At 37.7% G+C, this 16,169-nt stretch overlaps 1 protein-coding gene across 1 annotated transcript in view; it reads right to left on the bottom strand.

Moving 5' to 3' along the window:
* The window catches only part of SLC4A7 (solute carrier family 4, sodium bicarbonate cotransporter, member 7), a 42,327-nt gene that overhangs the window by 5,040 nt on the left and 21,118 nt on the right, over window positions 1-16,169 (bottom strand). The window contains exons 10-20 of the mRNA XM_009586469.1: window positions 15,214-15,347; window positions 14,408-14,653; window positions 9,250-9,355; window positions 7,155-7,316; window positions 6,053-6,166; window positions 5,454-5,615; window positions 4,944-5,195; window positions 2,696-2,764; window positions 2,118-2,291; window positions 1,636-1,767; window positions 828-925 (exon numbers count right to left, since the gene is read on the bottom strand). Of these exons, the coding sequence (XP_009584764.1) occupies window positions 828-925; window positions 1,636-1,767; window positions 2,118-2,291; window positions 2,696-2,764; window positions 4,944-5,195; window positions 5,454-5,615; window positions 6,053-6,166; window positions 7,155-7,316; window positions 9,250-9,355; window positions 14,408-14,653; window positions 15,214-15,347 (1,649 nt within the window). The remainder of the gene's footprint in view (window positions 1-827; window positions 926-1,635; window positions 1,768-2,117; window positions 2,292-2,695; window positions 2,765-4,943; window positions 5,196-5,453; window positions 5,616-6,052; window positions 6,167-7,154; window positions 7,317-9,249; window positions 9,356-14,407; window positions 14,654-15,213; window positions 15,348-16,169) is intronic.

Below are 16,169 nucleotides of genomic sequence, written 5' to 3'. Positions count from 1 at the left end.
TCTGATGGAAAAAACTGCCTGTTCCCAACTCAGATCAGGGTAGACCTGACACTATTCTAGATCCATAGGAAAGCCAATTTTTAACCTAGAACCCTTAGTATTAGAGAGGCAAAAAAAGCTGGCAAGCTAATCTGTCACATCTTCCGGGTGTGTTGAACAGTTGTAGAATACTTGACAACTAAGCTGAATACATCCCCAGTAAGGGAGATAAATACTGAGACAAAACACCTTCCAGTGCTGAAGGAACTTTCCATCACTGAAATTCCAGCACTTCCTTTTCTGGAAGAGAACCAGTAACTCTGTCCTCACATTTACTTTAAGAAAATGACCTTTTAAAGTAAACATGGCTGCCTGTAAAAAGTTTTTTTTATATCACAGAAATTACAGACTTTAGCCCTCACTTAAATAAGCCATCAAAGAACTGCACACTTAAACTTTTTCTGAACAATCCAAGTGGCTGGTAAACACACGGCTCAACTGATGCTATTAGTTGCTTAATACTCAGTATTTCATGCACAGTAACACACAAGTATTCCACGAAAACTGACCAAGGAAGCTTCTTCACCTTGAGTACAGCTGGTCGAAATTGAGTCATCTGATCTGTTCAAGATGGTCATGTAAATTTATAATTAAGATGCAGTTTTAAAGAACAGTGCAACATGAAAACGCTACTATAGCACCATGAGATATATCTTCATACTTCATAATCATGACTGAGTTACAAGCTTGGGAAAAAAAATTAATTCAACTCATACACAACCAACTTAATATAAAGCAAATTACAGCACGTGATACAAAAACTCTAAAAGACCAACATTTTATTATACCTGTATTTTAGGGTTTTTACAGGAAAATCCAAATTTGCTTCTCCATATGCAAGGTGTACACTTTCATTGTCCCTTGTGTGAAGCATTCTCTCTGCTTCCTGAAAATTCCAAGTAAAAGGTTTATAAAATTACTCATGCAGCAGAAATCGAAGTATCTCATGCTGACAGTTAATTTTCATACGGGTAAGGGGCATTTCCCTGTAGGTACTGGAGTTGAATGCAGGAGATATAGTTTAAGACCTTTTTTCTTAGAAGTGTTTTATCCAGGTAGGGGGATAGGGGAGTGGGGTAGGAGGGCGTACAGCTGGTGTACAGTTAGGTAAGACTTTTATGAAGATGTTATACAAGCTATATTACTATATTATTGGTAACTAGCAGCTGGTTTTAACTACAGCTCTGCAAACACACACAAGCAAAATGTCCCTGATACGATGAACAGTTTTGTGATTAATTTGAGCAGGGTAAAGATCCCTGCTGCACTGCTTTTCTCTCCCATCCACACCCACCTTCTAACCTGATGAAAGGCAAAGAAAACAACATTTTGTACTAAAAACTGCTCCTTTCCACTTTGCTTGCTAATTTTAATCACAAATAAGAGTCATAGTTCATAATAGCACCATTGACGCAGTGACTTTTCCTTAACTTAATTGCCAGTAATAGTTCCTCTAGCATTAAACCTCATTGGTAAAGAATTTCAAAATGTGTATTTGGTATGTAAGGTCATATGCTCAGGCCACTTAAAATTCTTTTAAGTCTCATTGAGTATTTTCTAGTAATTTACAACATCCTTAGTTCGATTGTTACTTACTGCTTTCTCTTTTTTCTTTTTGTCATCTTCTTTCTTCTTTTTACTTTCTGGCATAAGATCATCAAGCCAGCTAAGCTCTCTTTTGGTGAAACATAAATCCATGAGCTTGCGAATGAATACTAACGCTAGAACCTTAAGGGAACCAGAAATGGAATCATTTCTATTAAACTATTTAAATTAACAAAAATGCACACACACTTTCAGTACATTCAGAGTCTTTAACGAAAGCCCTTTTTTGTAGTACTAATTTTCTCTTACCACAAAGTTAAATCATTTCCACTTTCAATAGCTATTCACAACTGAATTGCTTATTTTCAGGAAATGAAAAGTCCTTGTGTTTTAAAAGTGAACAACTTGTACTACAGGTTCTTTTGTTTCTTTCCCACTCCCTTCTTTCTTAAGGCAGCAAATGCATTCTGAAGGGATCCTGGATGATGCACGTACTCTTGGAAAATTATTAACTTGTAAAACAGATAACTTACCATCATAGGGAAAACAACAGCAGCTGCAGAGGCTTTAATCACCCACAACAGAACCAGACAAGTGAGCTGAACAACTGTAAAGATATGGACCTTCCAGAGTGGCACATAACGTAGATAAATCAGGTCTGGTTGATGTTTGGCAGGCATTCCAAACAGTTTTATACGGTCAAAAAACTGCATTGAAAAATAAAAATCATCCTTCAGTTAATTATTTTCTTCCCCTCTGGAAGGAAATAAACATTTTTAGGGGACTCCAGAAACATAAATTAATCCCAGTGGGGCTGGGGGCTGTTTTGTGGCAGTTTTTTTCAGCCACTTATTACTACTACAAAATTTCAGAATATTTCAGAAAATTTGTTGCTCAGTTACACTACTGAAAGAATAAATGCAAAAGAACTGAGAAGTGAAGACACAACACAGTAAGAACAAATATCTGAACATGACACTCAGGAAATTATCCTACATACTATTCAGTCAATATGGGCTAGCTTTATTGTTGCTCACATAAATAATACGTTACAGTTTCCTTTTCATTTAGTGTTAAACAAAAGCAAATACTCATTAAAATCAGACTTTACCTGAATGCCTTTTAATGAAGATACTCCCATGTAAAGAAAGACACCATACAAAACTGGCATTGGAATAAACTGGGGAAAAAAACACAGTTACTTGTGGAATCAACATGGCATAACATAGCAGTCCGTATTAGTGAAAGACATGGACCAAGTTATTTTTTACTTTATATTTTACTTAAGTGAAATCTGTAAAACCTGAGGCTCTTTATTTATAGAGAAAATATATGCATCGAGCAACAAAAAAATCTAGAGCTAACAAGGCTATCACCAGGATTAAAAAAGTAGTTCAGTCTTGACTGCCCATTCATTCAATTTTCTAGGTTGCAACCAAGATTTCTATTAATGCTAAGTATGCTGCTTAGGAACTGTATCGAGACCATCAACTTCATGAAATTACCATATGAAGTTTTACTTTTGATCACTAATCTTGCATTTCTGGAGCAGATGAAAAAAAACCCACCATACCTACTGAGCTATGCAAATCTGCTAATTATTCAGGGCTAAATTTTGCTCCAATAAGATGATCAGTTTAAAGCTTACTAAGACAATGAAGTTGTCCACTGATTTCAGTGGCACTTGCATCAAACCTCTGCAGCCTACACAAAGCAAGTGAAGCTTTCTTTGCTCCTGAATTCATAAAACTCCTGAGTAAAGGACAGCCAAGATACAACTCAAAATCTTAATAAAAACTGCTGCTATCAAGCCTGAACAAAAGCCTTTACTGAAATTTAAATAGTGTGGAATAAAACTATGCTTTGGGGATTCGTTACTGCACATATATATGTGTGTGTGTGTGTGTGTACATATACATATATATATGTGAGCTCTATAATTTGACATGCTAGTACTTCATTTATGTTAACTTCTACTGCATTAAATCAGTATAAATCCATACATGGAACAAAAGCACAGCAACCTACAGATGCAAGGCTTTGTCCTCCTTCCTTCTTTCGAACAATAACAGCCATTCACATTGAAAAAGAAAAACATTTCATAAAGAGCAAATAATAATAATTCCATTCCTATTACCCTTGGTTCCATAAAAAAATAAAAGCATTAGTTTCTAAGAATCAGCTGTTAAAATGTGGGGTAAACATGTAGCTTCAGCAATCAGCACCTTTTGAGCAACAATAAATCTATTTCAATATTTCTGCTTCTGATTCTGATCATCTGCATTATACATCTGAGCTCTTGGTAGCTTTTCAACCAGAGATTGTCAAATCTGAATACTCATTTTTAATAACTGCTACTGCCTTACTGTTTTCAGACCTTTACATTCTTTAACACATACAAATGGTCAACTATTAAGAATATGTAATACATAGCTCTAATTACTGAATTACAGCTATGTGTTCATAGGTTTATTTCTTCCCATTATCTAAACTTAAACAGCCATTAGAAGCTACTTTTTTGTGAAAGGACTTGTGATCTGTCTTGAAACTGACTTTTACAAAGTTCTTTAAAGGTATTAGCAATTATGCATTTTATGCCGTATCTGCTATTTTGGCAACAAGAAGACAGTTTTTTTATTTCTCCTTTTAACTATTGGATTTGAAACAACAAAGCTGAAGTTGAATGGATTTTACTCAAATCTGAGCAAAAAGTCAACTAGACTGATTGGTTTTCTTCCAATAAAGTCTTCGGAAGGGCACTATGGATATAAATTAAGAGACAAAGTGTAAACTGAGGCCACAATACGACCTGCAAAATCTCTATTACACTGTGATGATGCATAAGATAACCTTGACACTTTAAACATCAAAGGAAGTTTAATACACTGAAGATAAGAATGAAAAGTGAAAGTGTCACTTCTAATGATCACCTTTTAAACAAGATGTTTCTGTTTCTTCTGCTATATTATATTACTTCCGCTCAAGTAACTTTTTCTCTTTATCACACTCCTTTTCTGTCTCCATTTATGCACTCACATAAAAACTACAGAAGAACTATTTTGGGTAACGTGAACTTGAGAAACTGAAAAATAGCTGGCAAGAAAATCAGGTAACATGGACAAAGCTTGTTTTCTTCACTACTCACTACATTTCTAGCTTGCTCAGATTTCATTTTCTTACATCTCCCCCATCATTTCTTTTCAACTAACACCCGTTGTTAAAAAGGCAATTTGAGAATGAGTCCAGGCATATTTTATTTAGCATAATAGAACTTCCTAACATTATGAAATGCTAAATCACAATATCAAAATCAAAAGCACAAAAGAAAACACAAATATTTTGGAAAAACTGTGTTTTACCTTTAACACAGAGGTCATGAACACTGACAACCCCATCAGGACAAAAATCATCAATCCTGTCACTCGCTGCTCCCGGATTCCCAAAAACTTTGGTTGCTCTCCTGGTGCTGAGCATTCAGATTCAACTTTCAGGCTATTAACATGACTTATAGACAGGACAGTTGCAGCAACAAACCACGGTAAGCCCATGACAGAACATATCCCCAACATAACACCAACCATGAGCAGATCAAGATGATAACCACAGCCTTTCTGTAAAATTAAGTGAACAAATCATTTGATAAACTTTCTATTTATATTATACCATATTTGTAACTTAGCTGGTAAATAACAGATAACTACCAAAGTTAGATACTTTGAGTGTGTCCAAAAATTGTATTTGTTCTTTATTAGTCAATATATACATTTATTTAGTAGCTGTTGGTAACATTTCACAGACTTGCAGAATGAATTTGATTTAAAATAAACTTGACCTACGTATCATTGGAGTTTTGTGAAAATTACTTTTACCTTCAGCTTATGCTCTTTCCTGTTTATAATAACAGCTGTTATTTGTTGATCCATGAAAATGAGAATGGTACAGAGTAAAGCAGGAACAGCAGCTACCAAGAGTGTCCACCAGGGATTGCTTCCAAGAGGATCTATGAACCATCCTCGGTCTTTTCGGGTGGGCTGAAAAAACAAACACCAACAATAAGAATTAAGTGACTATGATAAAATGCAGATTTTGTTGCTACAAACAGCTGCAATGAACAGATCAACAGTCTCTTTAATTTGTGTTTAGATTTTTTTCCCAATGGCTTTGACCAAAAGACTGATTTAGCTGTTACATGTGAATATGGAAAAAATTAAAACAAATCCAATCCATTCCTTCATTTCTACACATTTGCACAAAAGAATGCTTCCTTTTCAGTGATATTATAATATAAAGCATAGTCTCTTCTGTCAGATGAGACATACATCCAAAACAGGAAAGGGAGATTACTTCATCAACTACATTGTAAGTAAAAAAGATAAATTTCTGTTTCTATATAATTCCATTGTTCTACTGTCTATGAAACTGCAAGCATTTAAAAAGTTAAGTTTTTTTGAAAGGTTTTATTTCTTACTTCAAATTTCTCTGGAACATGAAGCTTAGGAGAAGGTACTCCTACAAGGTAGTCAATCAAAACCATGATAACTATGGTCAGAAATACTGCAAAGTCACTGATGGTAGAACGCACCTAAAAAGAAAAGACTTGTGTTAACTCTTGCTTTTTCATTATTATAATTTGCATGTATAGAAAGACAATTTTCTCCCATATGAATAGTGAAGTCTATTTATATTATACTACACCACTGACCGTTATATGTATTTTCTCTATTTTAAAATTTAAGCGGCCTGCCAGCATAGCATGAAGTTGCAGAAGGTAAGTATTCTGTACAACTGTTCATCCAATTATCTCATTTAAAATGATCTACTGCAAGCAGCAAATGACTTAAAATAATTCCCTCCTCATCTTCCTGTCCTCTCAACCCTACTGGGAGGCTGGGCCATCACAGCTAGTCTCTTGTAGCTTAATTCAATAACATCACTGAATTGTTCTGAAATCAATATTCATACATTTGATGTTTTAATAGAGGGGGGGGATAATTTGCAATAGATTCAGGTTATCAAAGGTGACTTTATTAAACATTAGGAACATATTGTAGGGATGAGCTGAGGTTTAGAGAAGATCTAACTGCTTTATCTTGGTTAGCAGAAGTAAGTTGCGTAAATCAGTCCAAGAATAATCATTTTATTAGCCTCTATTAGAAATAGTAATCTCCTGAGGAACTGCTCAGAACCCTTCATACATCAGCAGTTTGGGGAAAGCAATCAATTGTTCTGTACAGCTAGGTGAGGAAAACAGCGGCAATATTATCTCTCCAAATGATACATGTCAATACCCATTAATATGGGGAGACAGACTGCTTAGGTCTTCTAATGTTTAGAACATCTTGTTGTAACTATAGGAATGTAGAGAGTAAGCACTGAATTTTCAGCAGCCAATTTATTTACTCTAATGTCTTCATTTTCAGAACTATTAGCTAATTTTCTGTTTTTAATTTCTTTTCCTGTCTTAAAAGAAATCTCTCAATAAAAAGTTCTGAAGCAAAACAAAAAATTCAACTCTTAAATTATACTAATGTATTTATCACAAGATAATAATAGTCTCTAATCAGAATTACCTTAGTTGGGAAATAGCGTTTGGTCTTGAATTGCTTAAGGAAAGAGGAGAGGAAAAATGTTGTAAAGAATAATATGACAGACCAGAAGAGAACATCTGGAATATATGGTCCATGATGGCCACAAGCTGATCCACGAAACACACCATGAAATTGTAAACATTCCTGCAAAGAGAAAAACTCCTTAAATTTGTATGTTTTATTCACTTAGTACATTCAACTAACTTGTAGCCTTTCGATACAAAACACACCTGAGAACTTTCACAACCCCAAAAAAGGGCTTCCTTCCTTCATCACTAGCTCATCCTGAAATGCCAAAAATTTGGCTGTCTGTCCAGAAGAGCCACAGTATCCATCACTGATTACTTCAGGATGCCAAAATGCTGGGAGGTGCCCAAGAAGAAACAACTTCTTTACATTCACCTCATTTCTATTCTATTTCTCAAAGCATCACAAGATTGAATGCATAAAGAAAGACTGAGGACTAAACCCAGGAAAAGCTGACTATCCAACATCAACTTTGAAGCTGATGAACATTTAAATCTAAATTTAAAAAAAAAAAAAAAAACAAAAAAACAACCTCCTCAATTTCTCCCATCTCCTTATTCTTGACTTTGTTTTGTCCTGATACGGTTAAGGAAAAAACACTCTTACAAAATAAGATTAACCCAACTGTAAGAAAAAAATTGCTAGTAAATAGAAAAGCATTGTAAATAATGGATTTGAATAAAAAAGAAAACAAAGTCAGACGATCCCTATCCAAAAGGCTCACTGAAAATCAAAGCAAAGAATTAAAGTAGGCACAAGGAAACAACAAGCCAATAAATCAAATAGTTGGAAGCAGCACTGCCACAACCTAGTCTTTAAACAGGTTAATTTATCAAAAATTTAACTTATGACAAAAATTTTCCCTGTTAACAATCCACTTTGAATATAAGCACCACCAAATTCTGGATCAGTTCTGTCTCTCTGGGAAGACTAAAGGTGCTTAAGAGAATGAAAAGGTATATAGAATAAATAATAAATATAAAATAAATACAAAAGCTAAGTTCAAGAGAAACTGCCATCCTAGGTGATTATGGTAGACTAGGAGCCATTGGTGGTACATAGAAAACACTACAGCTAAAACTCAAGTAAAGCACTGAGGTTTTTCATAGTATTTTTGCTGTGTAAAACACCTTGTACTTTCAGTGTGAACGTCTAGGCTCACACACAAGAAGAGCCCATATACAGATATCTACTGCCATTTTAGATAGCCTACAATGGTCAAAGTAGGCACACACAGCTAGCAAATGCAACACAAAATCTATAGCAGATCCCAATCATTCAAGATGTAGGTGGAAACCAGACGCCAGGGTATGCAAAGTGGCTGTAGACAGCTGCATTTAGGCAACTGAATCCCACTCAAGGAACTACTGATCAGCAAAAATGTTTCTTCCTAAAAGCCTCCAGTATCACTTCCACACGATAACTTTCCTCCTCCTCACCTACCCACAAAATTAGATATTGTTATGAAATATCCAGTTCAGAAGGTAATGCTTTCAAGCCTATTCCTTCAAATAGCTCTTCCCTTTTTCTTTTAACCTTCAATTTTCCAAATCATTATTTTCCTCCAATCAATATTCAGGTAGTTTCTTTGATTCTGTTGTAGTGTTATACCAATGTCTAACAAACTAATGAAGTGCATTTGCTACCACATTTTAACTGCAGATTCCATCTTCACATCTTCTTAAAAATATTTGTTCATCCTTTCCAGGAAACTGAAGGAAGCAATCTCCTGTTTATTCACCTCATCATATTCATCTGCACTTCAGAAAGAAGACTGTTCTGTCTAGCAGGATTAAAGTGGCTACCTCTAGCAGACATTTACGATACTAGTATTTACTGCCATGGACTTGCTCATTCAAACCACTAAAATGACTGTTTAAAGCATTATGGGAGCAATAAGAGAGTTAAAGAAAACAGTCCAGGTTCAAATCAAGAAAGAAACCAGATGAAAAATATTAAATCAAGACTGGTACTGTGTAAGTATTTATTTTTTATACATACATATATATGTACATACACACACATATACAAATAGCTTTTAGATACTCACAGAAACTGTAAGGTTACTCCATGCTATATTTTCCGCAGACTTATTCATACTCCTCCACACCTGCAAAGTTTCGTTACTGGGTTTCTCAGGCTCAGAACACACACATCTGAAGGGAAGAAAAAATAATTTACATGCTTTTAAGCCGTATGTGCCAAAATGCAGTGATTCACAGTAATTTCAAAAATCCTAAGGAGTTTAAACCAGAGTTTAGCCCAACCTTCTATGAAAGAAGCATAGTAGAAGACTCCTCCTTACATGACATGAACTAGGATTATTGGCGGGGGTGGGGATGGGGAAAATGAAGAACCAAAGAAGTGACTGCTCAGGAGGTTTAACAGATAGTACCAAAAAAATCAAACTATGTATTTTAAAGAATTAGAAGCAGGCAAGATGTTGACTTAACTACATGATTGATATGCCAGTGTTTAAATAGAATGACACATGAAAACCAAAATGAAATAGGTAATATATGCAGACTTCCACATATTGTGAATAAAAAGATGAAGATAAAAATCCAAATGACACCACCTTCCAATAACCCTATACTAACATATGTTGTGTTATTTCTAAAGATTTCTACATAATGGGACTAACTGGGTGCAAACAGTTTTCTATGACACTGTACAAATCAAGGTTTTTAGATTTCTATAGAGCATAACATCCCACAATGATTCAAAATTCAATTAGTCCTACTGTACACCAACACAAGAGAAAACAGAGATTGAAACCATTTCATTTAAAAAATTGGTGTAGATGACATAGTTTCAGCAACTCCTTTTCAAACCAGACATGTCATTAGCCTCTAGATGTTTCCGAGTCTTTTCTAAAATTTTGGTAGAGTGAGCCATTTATCTTGCATTTGGCATGCCTTCTAATCTACACATGACCAAAACTGGTCACCCTGAACTAAGACATCATTTTTAAGTATGTAGTGGGCTAACTGAAGATATAAATGCATAAATTGCTCAGATTTAAAGCAACTGCATACATGCATTTTTAATAACTTTTTGAACAAGTGAAAGTGTCCCTCCCTGCTGCAGTGGTTTGCAAACTTGGACTGCAGAATCCTTTCTGTCAGACAGGTTGACAGAAGTACACATCAGTAAAAAAAAAAAAAACCACCACAGCACACTGAATATTGATTTAATGGGATGTTTTCAAATAAAGCTATTCAAGTACACCAAACCATAAGCTTAACATGTAAACGTTTATGTAGAAGAAGAAAAACAGATAATAAGCAAGAAATAAGTCTTCTTCTATGAGATCCATCAAGATACTGAAAAACAGAGAACCACGGAAGGGCAAACTTGCATCCTGATAGTGTGAAGGTAAGGAAGGAAAAAACACTAAATGTGCACGGGCAAATGAATCTAGATTTGCGAAGCACAATGTTTAGGGAACTTAAAAAAATAAGAAGTAAATATACTTTCTTTTTATAACTGCATCCTAAAGTAACAGCAAAAGGAAATTGGAAAGAAGATTGGAAAGCAGTAGTTCCTATGAGGTAGCTGCAAACAGAGTAAGTAAAGAATAAATCAGAAGAGAAAGGAATTGCAACAATAAGTATGGCAAGACAAAAAGAAAGCATCTTTAGTTGTTGGTCAAGGCAGTAACACGAACAAGCATGCCGAAGGAAGACTGACAGACAAATTTCTCAACAAATGCAATGAAGATAAAGGATGCCACCAAGTAGGTAAGTGGAAATCCAGGAAGAGAAAATAAAAACAGAAAATGTAAGAGTATTTGAGACTGTCTTCTGGCTCACTTAGCTGAAGATGCTTGTTCCGCATCCTCTTCCCCATTGGGGGAACAGAGGGAGGAAAAAAAAAAAAAAAAGAAAAGGGAAAAAAAAAAAGGCAATTGTAAAAGGCTGGATCTCCTACAGCTTTGTCACAGAAAAGAAATGCAGGACAAACCAAAGCTGAAATCTGCGGCACGTCCTGAAAGACATGTGTGACACCTCACAGAGCTAAACCAAGGAAATGTCACACCTTCCTCTCTCCGCCCTCATGGCCTGCCTGTGCTAGCACACAAAACGCAATCAGGTGGCAAGGGTCAAAAGACCTACAGATCTACAGTACAGTTTCTGCCAGATTAGTGAATTTAACACGTTCACACAGGAGTCCAATGAGGTCCCAGAGCCACTGAAACAGAAGAATGAGCAGCCAGGAGAAAGGGGGAAATTAGGAAGTGAGTGTACTCCCACGGCCTACTCCTGGCCATGTGGCCTGGTCTTAACAGCTGTTAAGACAGGAAAGTGAGTGTAAATGCCACGCGTGAATGGAATACAAGAAGCAGTTTGGGAGGGTGTTTGCCCAAAACTGATCACGTTGGAAGATGACGACCATCAGCTAGATTAAATAGTAACAAAGGAACTACAAAAAGACTTTGGGAGGCGGGGGGGAGCGTGGGGAAGGAATCATCTTGAAAGGAAGTATCAAAGAAGCATGAATGTTTGTAAAAGAGAGGAGAGATCTTGGAGTGGAAACACAATAGTCAAAACCTGGTTTGACACTGCCAGAAGTCACCCTGCATGCATCATGATCTCTGCCTTGGCCAGGCAGAGCAGCCGCCCAGCGGGACGGTGAGCAGTCTCCCTTCAACTAGGGACTGACTGCAGGGTGCAACAAATAGGGACTCCCACCTCAGACTTATGGAAGCAACCTTGCAGGGGGCTCCCTCACCAGCATGTGACCTAGCAGACTACGGAGAACCACACAGGTACAAATAAAGCTGGAGGACACACACCTGCAACAGGAGGGGAGCACTAGCAGAGAAACCTGTGCTCCTCAAAGATGGTGTGTGATTGTAACCCCCATGTCTGGGGCTGGAGAGTAATTATTGGTGCGGGTGCGATTAGAACTTTTGGGGATTACTAACAGAAGACAATTTAAAAATGTGTAGGATCTTACTAGTATTTAAGTGTCTCACATTGTGGTTTATCTGCTGTATTACTGATACTGACCCTGAACGTATGGATCACTGATTGATGGTTAATTGTGTGTTGTTGATCAATCAAAGAACAGCTTTGCTTTTGATTTGGTTTAAATTATGTGAAATGAGCAGTTTCTCTCAGCAACAGTTAGCAGGATCTCCTCCTTCTGGCAGGTGTGAGCTGGTAACCCAATTCATCATATTTCATGAATCTGTACCACAAGCTTGGAAACTCCACACTGAGCAGCAAAAGATAAAGCAGCACTTAAGCATATCATCACAAACTAAAAAAATACAGTGTCAAGACACATGGTATAAAAAGTGCTCAACGCTCATTTCACCATATAAGCAAACTCTCTTAATTCAGAAGTGGTACAAATGCACACTAAAAGGTAGTGCATTGGGTTTGCATGGCAAGGTTTTGGTAATTGCGGGGACTTCAGGAGTAGCTTCTGTGAGAAGCTGCTAGAAGCTTCCTCTATGTCCAATAAAGCCAATGCAGGCCGGCTCCAAGACAGACCCACTGCTGGCCAAGGCCGAGCCCATCAGCAACAGTGGTAGCGCCTCTGGGATAACATATTGAAGAAGGGGAAAAAAAAATATTGCGCAACACGAGCAGCAGTCAGAAGAGAGGAGTGAGAATATGTGAGACACCAAGGTCAGTGAAGAAGGAGGGGGAGGAGGTGCTCCAGGTGCCAGAGCAGAGATTCCCCTGCAGCCCGTGGTGAAGACCATGGTGAGGCAGGCTGTCCCCCTGCAGCCCATGGAGGTTAACAGTGGAGCAGGTATCCACCTGCAGCCCATAGGAACCCACGCTGGAGCAGGTGGATGCCCGAAGGAGGCTGTGACCCCGTGGGAAGCCCGCGCTGGAGCAGGCTCCTGGCAGGACCTGTGAACCCATGGGGAGAGGAGCCCACGCTGGAGCAGGTTTGCTGTCAGGACTTGTGACCCCGTGGGGGACCCACGCTGGAGCAGTCTGTTCCTGAAGGACTGCACCCCGTGGAAGGGACCCATGCTAGAGCAGTTCGTGAAGAACTGCAGCCGTGGGAAGGACTCACGGTCATGGAGAACTGTCTCCCATGGGAAGGGCCCCAGGCTGGAGCAGGGGAAGAGTGTGCGGTGTCCTGCTCCTGAGGAGGAAGGAGCGGCAGAGGCAACGTGTGATGAACTGACCGCAACCCCCATTCCCCGATCCCCTGTACCATGCAGGGGAAGGAGGTGGAGAATTTGGGAGTGAAGTTGAGCCGGGGAAGAAGGGAGGGGTGGGGGGAAGATGTTTTAAGATCTAGTTTTTATTTCTCATTACCCTACTCTGATTTGATTGGTAACAAATTAAACTAATTTTCCTAAGTCAAGTCTGTTTTGCTCATGACACTAATTGCTGAGAGATCTCCCTGTCCTTATCTCAACCTATGAGCCTTTCTTTGTATTTTCTCTCCCTTGTCCAGCTGAGGAGGCAGAGTGATAAGAGTGGCTTTGGTGAGCACCTGGCATCCAGCCTGGGTCAACCCACCACAGGTAGATAATATACAACTGCCACTAGAATAAATCAAACATAAAAAAGATATAGCTAAATAGCTTGCTTATTGCATTCCCTAAATGAAATAAAAGTTATTTTTGTACTGATAGTTTTACTGCTAGTTACTGTGATGAATAGACTAATAGTTCTACTTAGGAAAGAAAAAAAAAAATACGGTTGTATTGTATTTTTTATTATTCTCCTCTCTCAAAAAAAAATTTTTTAAAAAAGTCAAGTATTCCCCATAATTACAGTAGAAAGCAACACTCTTTAAAGATGTTAACTCCCTATTCATAGCATGTGAAAGTTGCAGAAGCTCTCCATGCCTCAGCTACCTCGAAATACTCCTCACCCAGGTGGGGTAAACTATCACAATTTCTAGAAGCGGCAAGGCAGAACTCCTGTTCTGACCTTTAATCTCCAGGCTGACCTTTAATAAAGCTGCAATGAAAGCAGGCATTGTCACAGTCCCTCTTCCCTTCCAAGCACCCATAGCTAACACAGAAAATTCAATTCCACAGCATCCTGAATAGAATTTTTCAGAGGTTTCTCATGCCCATACCACCCCCAGCATTCCTCCTACCCTTCCACGGAGAGGCACACATTACAGTGTGTGTGAGAGAGTATTACAGTATTACGGTATGTCTCTATACTATAAACGTTTTCCCTATGTATTTTACTAACAGATAGAAACTTGATACTTACGAATATAAAGTCAGTTTCTCCAAATCATTGTGCATATTGAAGGCATACACTTCTCCCAAATGAAAAAGCTTTTCCAATGCCTCATAAATAAATATGATGCATATAAGCGCTGCAAAAGCCTCCTCAGTAAATCGAGTGATGTAACACACAAGGCTGCTGGCATCTGTGGCTACAAGCACTATGCATAAAAATGCAGTCCACAGACCAATGCTAGTTCGCAGGGAGAGGTAGGAAAGATCGTAATCCCTGTGTGAAGAAAGAAACAAAAGTATTAACTGAGCCAAAAGTCACCTATACTATATTCTATTTGAAAACAGATACTGAGGCCAAGCTCTGTAGGTATTCACCACTTTTCTCATCCTTGATTTTAGTTCTGAAGGAAGCAGAAACTTTTCTGTCTCATCTTTCACCAACGCAAAGCAACAACTGCAAGGTGTTTCTAGGACTGAGGGTGCAACTACCTAGCCTGGGAAGCATCATGGGGATGATCTTTCCAGAACTACGTAGATGCTTTCTCCTAGAGGGTAGATCAATCCCTGTTTACCCCTGCAGAACCAAAGCCAACATCTCCACACAGTCAGAACATAAGTTTTACTTTAGTCCTAGCCACTTCTTATCACTGATTTTCTCCTTAAGGCTCACGAGTGCCTCCCAGCTTTGCCAAACCACATCCATCTCTCAGTCTCTTGCTGCTGCTTTACATCTTCATGGACATCCACTTTTAACACACATCTGCTTTCAATTACAGCTATTCTAACAGGCTAGAAAGTTAGAAAGTGTATCAAGCTAATACAAACATCACTTACCTGCAAAATTTAAACAATATTTTTTCAAATACTAGAACTGGTCCGGTGCTCCCCAAAATAGTAAGAGGTTGCCCAGCAAAGAGAGAATAGGCAATCCCAGTTAATGAGGCTCCAAAGAGAGACTCTATTGCACTCTGTTTGGGGGAAAAGAAACTGCTGTAACTATGCTGCCTTTCAGGTTAGCGTTTAGCATCACATCTGCATAAATAAAGTTTTAAGATGCATTAACTTAGAAACAAGACAAGATGTAAAAACACTGCAATTAATATTGATGTTTGAGACAAGAATAACTTAACACAGTTTTGCAGTAACAATACCATGGACAAAAGATTTTGAAAACTTCACTCCTGAGAAACATAAAGCCATCTAAAACCATGAGAACAAGTTACTAGTCCTGCTAGCTATGGAGGAAAAACATGCCAACAATTACTACAAATTAAAAAAAAAAGAAAAAAAAGTTACTCAACATGTAGTTTACAGAAAGAATTATCTGTCGCTGTAAATAAAATAGATGTATGTATTGCAACATACCTGTACCAAAACATGATACGGTGTGCCGTATCAAACCTGCATCAGTCAACCAAGCATTACAAAAGAAAAAACTGACAGGCGGAGGTGCAGGGGAAATTACTGAACAATATTGTTTTATGTATACACGACACCAAAAATAGATGATCAGTAAACCAATGTCCCACCTGGTAATGCATTTCTTTTCATTGAAGTAAGATATCTACTTCAGTTCTTGAATTAAATGTTTTACTATAACATTTTCTGCTAAAAAAAAAACATTACAATGCACCTCAGAAGAGAGGGGCAGGACTTTTAAGATTCTAAAATGATATTAAAGTTACTTAAAAATAGTTAACTACGCCATTTAAAACTATGAGAAGTCATGGATTACAGATTAAAGGGTTCCTGGTGGAATTTTTAAGTGTTTGCTATTTTGCAATTATGCA

This window comes from Fulmarus glacialis, unplaced genomic scaffold (assembly GCF_000690835.1).
Source record: "Fulmarus glacialis isolate BGI_N327 unplaced genomic scaffold, ASM69083v1 scaffold10241, whole genome shotgun sequence".
Classification (NCBI taxonomy): Eukaryota; Metazoa; Chordata; class Aves; order Procellariiformes; family Procellariidae; genus Fulmarus; species Fulmarus glacialis.
This window is presented reverse-complemented; position numbering and strand designations above follow the sequence as displayed.